The 12098-nt window shown below is 43.0% G+C and overlaps 1 protein-coding gene across 3 annotated transcripts in view; it reads left to right on the top strand.

Annotated features, from left to right (window-relative positions):
• runx2b (RUNX family transcription factor 2b) overlaps positions 1-12098 on the top strand; it is a 50408-nt gene that overhangs the window by 21985 nt on the left and 16325 nt on the right. For 2 of the 3 annotated variants that reach the window (XM_061704706.1, XM_061704705.1), the window contains exons 3-5: positions 5437-5756; positions 8367-8523; positions 11612-11716. In XM_061704706.1, the coding sequence (XP_061560690.1) occupies positions 5437-5756; positions 8367-8523; positions 11612-11716 (582 nt within the window). Of the gene's footprint in view, positions 1-4827; positions 4875-5436; positions 5757-8366; positions 8524-11611; positions 11717-12098 lie in introns of those variants that run through there. The other variant, XM_061704707.1, reaches the window with a different exon arrangement.

The raw sequence follows: 12098 nt of genomic DNA, 5'->3' as shown, positions 1-12098 counted from the left end.
ATGGTGGCAAATCACTGCTTACGTCTACATGAAACTCACGTCAACATAGTTACTTGGCAGCAAGATACCGCAAGATGGCACCAAAGCAACATTGTCTCTGCAAATAACGGAGAATCAGTTTGAGCATAACGAACCGCGAAGAATGGTATTTTTAAAAGTGTGTTTTAATGTGTTAAAGGGGTAAAACTATATAAATCGTCATGGTCTCTGTATATTAGATTTTCACCTCTAAACGGGGGTTGCACTGTAGTCTCTGAAGAGGTTGAGTGGGGTATTAGAGACTCTATTGCTGATGTCACGGGCAGAGTGACAAACATTAATTACAGGGTTAACGCTGATCCGGACCGCCATGAGGTCACCCAGAGTAAGATTACCGGCCCTCGTCATTTGTTGTCCTCAAGGAGGTCAGCCATCTCCGGTGCCAGCCTGGCTCCCGGGCGGCCCCTCCCGTCCCGCTTTTATCCCGCTGATTGGCTCCTTTGGCTGGATCCCGGACCTGGCGGGCGTCTTCTGCAACGTGGAAACATCTCTCTCGCCGGCGGCCTTCTCCAACAAGCTGTAATTAAGGGTCTTGAAAAACGCACCGCTGTGAAATGGAGCCTTAATCCTCCCGTCTTTTGCCCTCCTCGCTGATGCCGCTGGTATAAAAAAAAAAAAAAAAACAGGCCAGGCCTCTACGGCTCATTCATGTTTGGAGCATTTGTACCATAATACAGCAGAGCCTTGACTTAGGAGCGCTCCAATTTACGAGTTTTTCCAGTTACGCCCCACTGATTGGTTGAATTGTTTTCTTTGTGTTGCGAGCCAGAATTTGATGCCGCCCGAGTGAAGTGGAAAAACAAAACAAAAAAAAAGCGGTCACCGATGCACTTTCAGCCGGTTATCGAACGGTTAAAACACATGCAAAATGAAAACACTCACAAGGAGCAAACCGACCAGCGGCCAACCCAAGTAACTCCAGGTGCTGATGGCATTCACTAGGCCACGCCCCCTAAAGGCACACATCAACACACGAATACTCCTGTGTGTTTTCATTTCATTCACTTTTTAAAATGTTTTTTTTTTCCTTCACATTCTCCCATGTTTGATATTTACATTTTACAATACAGTGCTGTTTTTATTGATTAAAAGCTGAACACAAAATGGTGACCGCTGTAGCAAAAATCGGGGAACTCGGGAGCCTCAAAAATCGGGAAAATCTGTATTTGTTGTCGGGATAAGAAGTGTGAGTTGCAATTTTGCTCATTTTCTTGTGATGCATTGTGATGGAATATAGTTGAGACACACCTTCCTTGTTTTGTTTTGGTTATTTGCAGTTTTTGGGTGGGGGGCCGTTCGCCTCCTAAACGTCTGTCTCTTTGATTCTAAATATTCAGTTTTACTAACCCCATTCACACTAGTTATTAAAGTTACTACTTAATATATTAATAACAGTCTGTTTGCGATCATGCTTGTGTCTCTATATTATAAGGAAAAAACGCTGTCTCTAAATGCTACTTAGCGAACGACGCTATAGACATAAGCGTATGGACATAATTTGTGGTTTGAAGCAACTCCAAGTTGGAATCGGGAGAGAAACGTTTATGGCTATGAGTGATACCTCAACAGCGCGTCGACATCACAGAGAGCCAGGTGGCGGAATTACAATATTCCCATAGATCATAAAACGTTGCGGACCGGCGCGCTTCTTCGCTGCTACCGAACAACTGCCGAGATGGGAAAGGCAAGCACTCGGAACGCAGTGGAAGAATTGCAGTTTTTTTTTTATGTATTTTTTATTTTTTTATTAGCAGTTTAATGGTAGTCGAAAGAAATCCCCAGATACCACACACATCTTAGTTTAGACATGTAGTAATGGCATTGTTTACATTTGGTATTACACAATATATTTTTTAAATTTTTTAATTTAATTTTGAAATGTTGCTTGTACTTGCTTAAGGGTTTACTGGCTTGAATTCTGATGGTGAGATGAGATTTTTTTTTTGTTCTTGCATATTTTAGTGAAGGTGGTGAGCGTGCTATTTTCTCACATTTACACTCTCATGACGTGAAAAATAGCACATTAAAAGCATAATTTTTTTCAGGTAATACTTCAATTGCATGCTTGTTGTTTTGTGATTTGGATGGGGGGGTTGTAAACTATTTTGCAGTTTTTTTGTTTGTTTGTTCAATTTCCCTTTAAATTGGACTACTTTTGACACTGGTATCAGCTGAATGCGCACGCCTCTCACTTAAGGCCTTCAGTTTATCTCTATTCCAGATATAATTCCGACGACTCGCGTGCATCCCGTCTGCCGAGCGTGAGCTGATGTTTGGGGAATGTGGGGACAAAGTGAAGCGTAATCCCGCCACGCTGGGCACGTGGAGGGGGAAATTGTAACCCGATCGGCCGTTAGACGAGGTGCCAAATGCGTGTCAGTGCTTTTAGACTTTGTACAGTGTGTACCCCCCCGCCCTGCTTTATCGCCGTTTATCGATTTTGAAACAAAAGGTTTTTAGGGGTTTTTGCGGTGTTCAGGCAAGTCCCAATTTAGAGTAGCACGCCCTCGGTGTAGTGCCACGTTATGCCTCAACATGCTGGGCAGCAATGAGGTCAACTGGATGACATGCAACGTAACAGAAGAAGAGACAGAGAAGGTCCCCAACTACATTAAGCTCCAGTAATACTTCCTGTCCCCACAGATTGTTGTCATTGTTGTATACTTCATTTGTATGTGTTGCTGCTCCGTGTGTGTTAAAGTAGCAGTTGTCTGATGGTTTATAATCACTGTAACATCTATGATTATTTCCGTTAGCCCATTTATGGCATTTCCCATTATATGTTTGCATTAAGCCAGCAGACACTCATTTGACAAAACGATATGGTTTGGTTGAATGTTTGAATATACCATGTTTAATTCACTTTTGTTTTGTATGTCAATTTTTACAGTAAATTTCAACTGGGAGTGACAATTAAACAGCTTGAAGCAAACACGCTCGGCCTCTTATTTGGAGAACTGCACCAGCAAGGGTCTTTTCGTTTCCTCAAAGCGATGTTGTATGATAGTCTCCCATTTCTTTACCTTAAGAGAGGGAGAACAGGTGCTAACTTAACAAGTGTTTTAATGAAATTTTATGTTTAAAGTGTGGGAGGAGTGGAACAATTTTTTATGTATTTATTTTTTTGGTACTTATTTTAATATGGAATTTTCAACTATTGCGAGTGAGTCTGAAACGTGGCCTCCACGATGAGCGGGAGTTCACTGTATAACAAATATAGTGTATGCATGGTTGACCCTCCCACATACACACACAAAGTCTATCCTGTATGAGTTTTACATAAGGAGTGGAGTAAAGCAATAAAATGTATTCTAATCTATTACACCGTAAAGATGCCAGACATGTGCAACTCTTATTTTGAAGGGAATCAAAGTGCTTAGATGTAATAAATGCAGTGGAAAAGCAGCAGTGGCATTGCACGCGCACACACACACACACACACACACACACACACGCACACACACACACACACACACACACGCTTGTGTGTGTGATGTGGCAGCCAGGAGACTGACTGGAGACTGATGTGTAATCAGGGGGTGGGCGAATGAGGAGTGAGAATGAATGAGAGCCTCACAGAGGGTCAACGATGCCCTCTACAGTAGACACACCAAGGCCGCATACACACCACCCGTTATTACTTGAAACATTATGAAAATGACTTTTGAACTGACACAACTTTGTCATTCACAGAAGTTCTTTATTTGGGGATTTCATTTGCAAAATGTGTTTCGGGAATAACGTGGCCGCATTATGTAGTTTATTCCCCCCATCATAACTGATCATTTAAAAATATTTTTGCACAACTTTGTATTTCACAGATTTTGGTACTTTTTATGTCCATATTACCTATTTGTGCTTGGAGCTTGCTTTTGCTTACAGTATATTTTTTGTTAATTTTATCATAGAGAGCAACTGTTTAGAGTGATTGTTTTGTGTTACATTTTTTTCCCAGAATACAGGGCACCCCACGTAGCTTGCATAACCCATCATGTCATCTTTTTTTTATGTTTTTAAATGTATCCAATGTGTTTTATTTGTGCATAATTGAGTGTAAAATAGCAGTAGTTGTAAAAAATTTCAAAAAGGCTACAAGCATTAGTAAAGGTATGATTTGGTGATTTTGATGCTTGTTTACATTTTATTTCAGGTGGTAATTGTATTGTTTCCTTTTACAATTACAGGGTCAATTGTGTAGTAAATTATCACGAAAATGGGTGGTTTTGGTTTTTGGTTGCTGCATATTTCACTAAAGGTTTTCATTTTGTCACAGGTAAATAAATATATGTTAAAATGACAAACTCAGTGCTGATATTTCAACTGTGATTTTTTTTTATGCATTTTTTTTTTAATTGTACAATTTCCACACAGTATGAATATTTATGAATATATGTATATTATGTCCAAGTATTTAGTTTGACTTGGACACTGTTGGGTGACTCACACGCTCTTTCCCCTCTTGGCCGGTTACGCTCCGTGAACGCAACCCACGCGTTCTGACAGTCCTTGAACGCAACACAACCGCGGGAGCCACTCCGCGTACACGCAACACGCAGTTTCTCCGTTAACACACATACTCGAACTCTTCCGGGAACGCGACACACACTCGAGACGTTACCGTGAACGCAACGCACAGAATTAGTGAGGAAGCTTAATAACTCATCACGTTCCGTGAACGCAACAGTGTCGAATCGCTGAGTAAAAGCAGAACGCACGCGTTCTGCAAGCGTGTAGTCGTTCAGTGAACGCAACACACATGCTCCGGAGACGCTCTCCGTGAACGCAACACTGCACGCTCTATGACTTTGCTGCGGTCGTCGCCGTGGATCATGCGGGTACGTACACGCGTGTGTGTGAGAGGCGTTATTTAATAACTTGGGAGGAAAAAAGAAGAAAAAAAAAACGTGGGAGGAAAATTGTTAGGCTATTTTTCGATTCTTTTCGTGGAAGTTTTTACTTTTTGTAGAATAATTGTTTTTAATTAATAAAACAAATTTCTTGGAGTGTGTGAACCACACCCAACAAGTCTTTCAAGTTCGTCTGTGACGCATCTGGAAGCTGCCTAGACTGTTTTTTTTTTTTAAACCCCCACGCGTGGACGTCCATTTGATGTTTATTTATAGCCGCACATGCGTGGTGGCGCGCGGACTTTTGAAGAAGCCACAGAGACCACCACCCTCACCACCACGACCCCCCTCCTCCTCCTCCTTTTTCTCACACTCCCCACGCGTGGTTTTCCTCCTCCCGTCTTCGTGAAAGCACTTTTTCCCCCCACTCGCGGTGCTACGGAGGAAGGATCCCGACCTTCCCTTCTTTTCCCCTTGATTTGTTCCCTTCCACGGGCGCTTTCCTTTGGTGTTGACCCACTCCCGTTGTGTGTGATGCGCATCCCCGTAGACCCGAGCGCCAGCCGGAGGTTCAGCCCGCCGTCCAGCAGCCTGCAGCCGCTCGCGGGCAAGATGACGGACGTGAGCTCCCCGGGTGGCGGCGGCGGCGGCGGCGGAGGAGGGGGAGGCGGTGGAGGGGGCGGCCCCGGCGGGCAGGCGGACGCGGCTTCGGCGGCGGTTCCCCGTCTGCGCGCCCACGAGAACCGCAGCATGGCCGAGATCATCGCCGACCACCCGGCGGAGCTGGTGCGCACCGACAGCCCCAACTTTTTGTGCTCCGTGCTGCCGTCGCACTGGCGCTGTAACAAGACTCTGCCGGTCGCCTTCAAGGTGAGTCGAAATGAGCAAGATGGACATTTTAAATTGAAAACGCTCTTTTTGTGTGGCTAATAATAAGAGTAGTTTAGATTCATGGAGCGCTTTTCAAAGGACCCAAGGGACATGAAGTTTACGTGTGGTCAATATTTTGTCTTGTTAAACGTGCTTCCACTCTTCATGCATCCTAATATTTTGTCATTGGAACAAATCCGCTAAGCCATTAAGCTTTAAAAAGTCAACTGTGCCATTTTTAGTTTTGGCTCAGTGAAATGTTGCTTATGATTGTATTAATGATCAAACTTTTTGTTGTTGTTGTCATCTTGGCACAAAGCTAGTCTATAATTTCAAAAAAAGGGGGTGTACTCCAAACATGCTCTTTATCTTAAGCATTTATTTTACATCGTGCGTTATAAAATACATGCTTTTTAAATTATGCTGGTGTGACTTTTCATACGAAAAGATCTTTTCATGGATATAAAAGAATATAAAATATGGACCAAACACTGTCAAATTGTTGAAATGTGTTGCTTGGCTACAAAACAAACAAAAAAAGCTTTTCATAATTCTTTTTCCTTTTTTTTAACGAGCACTTTTATTGCTGTCTGGGTAATTTTAGCAGCTGCTGAGGCCTTTTTTTGTTATCTCCTTCCAGAAATCTTAACAAGAGTCCCACTAAGGCCTTTTTGCCGCTGTCTTTTGAAATTAAAACACACTTTGAAGATGGTTTGATGTCCGTCATGAGATGTTCTTTGTAAATACCTCTGCCACAGAGTTGGCATGTTGCCATATGTTGTCCTTAAAGCATGTGACATTTGGTGGGGATATGGATAAACTTCCATCTGATTAAAAGAAATATTCCAATGTTCTAATTCATTTGACAAATAATACAGGAGGTGCATTATTGGTGTTGTTTGGCCTTGGTGGAGGTCTGCACTCGAGTTTGCTTGTATACTAGTTCCTCTGATGTTTTAGTTGCTTCTAAAATAGCATGGGGAGAATGGCACAAAATGAAAGTTAATCACTGTTTTTTGTTTAGTTTTTTTAAAGGGGGTGTACCAAGTGTCGGGGGGGGGGTTGGGTGTTTAAGAATTACTGAGGAGGGTAGGGGAAAAGAGGACCCCAAAATATTGCCTATTTTATTTTTTCAAATCCATCCATCCATTTTCTGAGCCGCTTCTCCTCACTAGGGTTGCGGGCGTGCTGGAGCCTATCCCAGCTGTCATCGGGCAGGAGGCGGGGTACACCCTGAACTGGTCGCCAGCCAATCGCAGGGCACATACAAACAAACAACCATTCGCACTCACATTCACACCTACGGGCAATTTCGAGTCCTCAATTAACCTAGCTTGCATGTTTTTGGGATGTGGGAGGAGTGCTCGGAGAAAGCCCACGCAGACACAGGGAGAACATGCAAACTCCACACAGGCGGGGCCGGGATTTGAATCCCGGTCCTCAGAACTGTGAGGCAGACGCTCTAACCAGTCAACCACCGTGCCGCTATTTAAAAAAATAAAATATGTAAATTATTTTAAATTTTTTTGGGGGGGCTTTGTTGTCTTAGGATACAATTATTTAAAAGTATTTAAAATTGCTTGCATTCTTAATCTTTCTGTTGAACTTTGTTTTTAATTTTTAGAATACAATTATTATTTTTTGCCTAAATTTCATTATTTACTTTTATGGCTGTTTTGGGGCAAGGTGGATGCTCCACCTGTCAGGGTACGAGTAGTGTACGCCTTAAAACGTTTGTGTGAAGGCTGCTCTCAACTAATTCTCAGGCGAACCAACCTATTTGTCTTGATAGTGAACCCCGTTTAGCCCTGCAAGAAACCAAATAAAAACATTTGTCGTGTAGTATGACCCTTCTCACACACTTTAAACACGAATAAACTTAAAACACACTTATACTAATTTAAAAATAAAAACCCAAAGTATTCCTCAGCGCCTGTTCTCACCCTCTCACTTGCACAGTTCTCCAAATAAGAGGCACAGTGTGCTTGCTTCAAGCTGTTAAGTTGTTGCTCACAGTTGAAGTTAGCTATAAAACAGTTGCATAAAACTAAAGAATTAACCATTGTGTATTTAAACACCAAAATCTTCAACAAAAAAACGTATCATTTCGTCTAACGAAATGCTTCATGCTAACATATAATGTGAATTGCCAAAGATGCGCCGATGGTAATTAGCATAGATGTTGCGGTAGTTGAACCTTTTAACAACCGCTGCTTTAACACACACAAAGCCGCGAGGCCTACAAACAGAGCAGACAACAATACTCACAGGCATATATTGTCTCTGCTTTATTGGAACAACAAATATTACTGCAGCTTTAAGTGGCTCGGGACCATTTCTGCCTCTTCTTCTTGCTGTTAATTACGCAGGATCTATTGCTGTCGAGCTCAGTGGCTCCCGACGTTGCAGCACAACCTGGTACTACTACACTAAAGGTGCGCAGGTCAAAATTCACACTTGGCTCTGTACCGTATAAACTCATAAAAAACAATCGCATAAAAATCTGCAATATGGCATGGGCACGAACGTTCGACCGCGTTATAGTGGGGGGCTCAGGGTATTTTAGTTTTTTTACATTATTTTTGAATCAGCTTGTGCCTTTGCCGCCAGGTGGTGGCGCTAGGGGACATAACCGACGGCACGGTGGTGACGGTGATGGCGGGCAACGACGAAAACTACTCGGCCGAGCTGCGAAACGCTTCGGGCGTGATGAAGAACCAGGTGGCGCGCTTCAACGACCTGCGCTTCGTAGGCCGCAGTGGCAGAGGTGACGACCCCCCCCCACACACACACACACACACACACACACGCACACACACACACACACTCTTAGATGGTGAAGATTAGTGGTCGCCTTCGCTTACGTGGTAACCACATAATTGTCTCTCCCACTCCCATTACGTCTGATTCAAAGCCTCTACTTGTATGGCCTTCACTGGAGCTCAAACCTCCGCCAAGGCCAAACAATCCGAATTGGAATCAACTCACACCTCCTGTGCAGTATATACAGTCAAAGGGTGCCCATATTTTTTGCCATGACTTTGTCTATTTATAAATGGATGGATGGATATATAGATATCCTTCTCCCATTATTCTGGCATTTAGCAAATAAAAATAATTTTGGTAATCCTGGTTTGTCTTTTTATACAGTCATAGCCAAAAACATTGGCACCCCTGGGGACAGTAGTTCGGACTTATGAAACAAGCAAACTACAATTTAAAAAGAAACAAACAAATAAAAAGCATTTTCATTGGTGGATGTCCTGCTTACAGCCTTTCATTAGCAGGATCAGTCACATGATTCTCCCGAAGAAAAATTGCAAAAGAAATTATTTTAGGAATAGAGCCTCCACCGCCTGTGTCGTGGTCTCTTTTGTCCGAGTGGCGGCCCAGTTATCAAGGTGTTTGGCCTGTTGCCGCGGAAACCGGTGTCACAGAATCTGGCGACAGGAAGTGACATAGGAGCCCAGGGGCGAGAGATCAGACTACGAGGTGTGTGAAATGAACACCCGGGCGACGGTGACGAGGCGGGATGCTGATGTCGATGACACATCGGGGCCGTGACAGCGACGATTGATAGCGCAGGTAGCTTGGCGTAAATGGATACTGTTGATCGCATCGCTACACTCAATAGAGTGGCAGTGGAACCTCTAAAGGTGGACACTATTAGTTCTAGGACGCTGCTTAAATTCCTATTGTTGGGATTCACTGTCACACTGTAAAAAAGCTGAGTTGCTAGAATTCTCCCAGAAAAAAATATGGTACAAATGTAAACATCTTAACAGAGGTGAGGACCTACCTTGTATATTTGACAGTATAAAAATGCTAAGTTTAGCATGAGCTGCTGTTAACTGCTTTTGACTGTCATGATTTTACAGCATTTCGTTGTTAAGTTTTACAGTCATTTTTTTTTTTTTTTTTTTAACAGTTCTTCCCCCATAGGAAATAATGGATGTTGAAAGAATACGCAAAGGAATAATACCAAAAAGTGCGTTTTAATCAGTTTAAATGGCTTTAAAGTGTTGTGAATGGGCAGGAAAAAAATGTCACCTTTCGGAGGTTAGGGTCTGGAATGTATCCCTGCGATAAACGGGGTTTCGCTGTCTGTCTGCGGATGTTTTTTTTAGGATCAGAGATTGTTTACATTTTTTTTTTTCAGGAAAAGTTGTTTTAAGGCCTTTTTGTGGCACCATTTCTAAAAGTGACAATGTTCGGATTGCTGATTGGCTAAAGCGGCCTTACATTCCGGTGTTTCGCACAACCGATGCCTTGCGAATGTGTTTCGGAATTTTTTTTAAGTCCAGGGAGCATTTACAAATGTGTTTTTAAATCAAACCGTCACTGAGATGAAAAGGAAGCCGTCGGAAGGCGATACGGCGGATGTGTCCTCAAACACGCCGCACACCTGTCGCATGTGGACTCATGTTTACAGTCACCGTGGCGGACGCCCACGCGTGGACAGCTGATCGCGATGAGTCGCCGCGTTTAACCCCTCGGTCCGCCCCCGTTTCCTGTCCCCCATCCGCCCCCGATCGTCACCATGGTTACATGATGCATACCTTTTTAAGTCTTCATAGCATGACTGACCTGACCCTGTGATTCACAGCATTCCTGATGGTGACACACACTTAAACACACAAAATTGGGATTAAAGTGAACTCCTGTTTATAGCCACCCGCCAGCAATCAGCGAATAAATTTAGATTGATATCATATATTGAAAACCTTTTTTTAAATAGTTTTACCCTTCCCATATGCTTTAAACGTATTAAATTACCCTTAAAGTGGTTAAAACACATCCTGTAAGGTATTCTTTGGCGTATTTTCTCACTCTCTTGCTGTGGAGAAATGGAAGCCCGTCGTATAATCTCTGAAACGAAAACAAGACTTGCTTGGGCAATTCTCCAAACAAGAGGCAACGCGTGCTCGTCTCAAGTTGTCACTGAAGGTTTACTGAACAATTGACACTTAAAACAAAAGAGAATTGTATAATTAAACTCTAAAATGTTCAAGCAAACCATGTAATTCCGTTGAATGAAAATCTGGTAGCTTAATGCTAACAGATACAGTGTTTCCCCACTATTTGCGAGGCATAAACGACCCAGCCATGCCGCAAATAGCAAATATCCACGAGTAATTGACACCCCCCCTCAAAGAAGATTGCCTATAGTATAATAGATCCCACACGATGGCACTAAAGCACTACTTTTGTATTTGACAGGGCTTTGGCCTGAGCAAAAAAGATGGAGAGGTTCTGAAAAAAGTCAGCTAATAGACAAATTTGTGAACATGCAGGGGAACACTGTCATATGAAACACCGTAGATGTGCCAATGAAAGTGAACATAGATGTTAAGGTAATTGTAAACTTTCAAACAAGTGCTACTTGACCACACATGGAGAAGCAACACATACAAACAAAGAATAGGACAATACTCTAAACCAATGAGTATTAAAACGGCGAAATGTGGTACTGTGCTACACTGAATTTCTTAATTAATTATGCCGCATCTCTTCCAGTAGACCTCAGTGGTGCCGCCCGGCATGTTGCGGCACAATGCCCGGCACAACACCAAAGGCGCGCAACTCGAAAATTCAACTTGTCTGTATACTCTACAAACTAATAGGAAACCAATGTCGAACCATCGTATAGTTTAGGGGGAGGAAGTGCCAATTAAAAGAGCCCACTCACTCTTGGAAAGAGATGACATTAGGTCCAAATGTCGCCTCCCACACAAGCCGGCGTTGTCCACCATAAATCCTCTCCCGAAGGCCCAGTTTGTCTTGAATGAGGCGCGTTGTCTCTGAGGCGCATGGGCGCGTCAACGTTAATAACAACGATGATGATGTCACCGCAGGCAAAAGCTTCACACTGACCATCACCGTCTTCACCAACCCGCCGCAAGTGGCCACTTACCACCGAGCCATCAAGGTGACAGTGGACGGACCACGAGAGCCCAGGAGTGAGTACATGCAATACACCTCCCGCTCGCCTCAATCAGTGATAAAAATGTCATATTGGTACTTATATCACTTCGGAGACACACATCAAAGTGTTGAGCTCATTTTTCGTTCACGGACTCTACCATTCGTTACAACAAGCAGCAATTTAGCAGATATGACAAATTACACGCTGCGTATTTAAAACAACCACATAACTTAACTTCAAAGTCCGCTATCTTAAAGCTAAAACATAATGAGAAATGCCACAGACAAGCCAACAAATAGCATCTCTGTTACAGTGGGTACGGAAAGTATTCAGACCCCCTTCAATTTTTCACTCTCTTTTTGTATTGCAGCCATTTGCCAAAATCATTTCAGTTCATTTTTTCCACCTCATGAAAT

The sequence above is a fragment of the Phycodurus eques genome, chromosome 18, assembly GCF_024500275.1.
Source record: "Phycodurus eques isolate BA_2022a chromosome 18, UOR_Pequ_1.1, whole genome shotgun sequence".
In the NCBI taxonomy this organism is placed as follows: domain Eukaryota; kingdom Metazoa; phylum Chordata; class Actinopteri; order Syngnathiformes; family Syngnathidae; genus Phycodurus; species Phycodurus eques.
The sequence above is the reverse complement of the archived record's forward strand: the minus strand, read 5'-3'. Positions and strand labels throughout refer to the sequence as shown.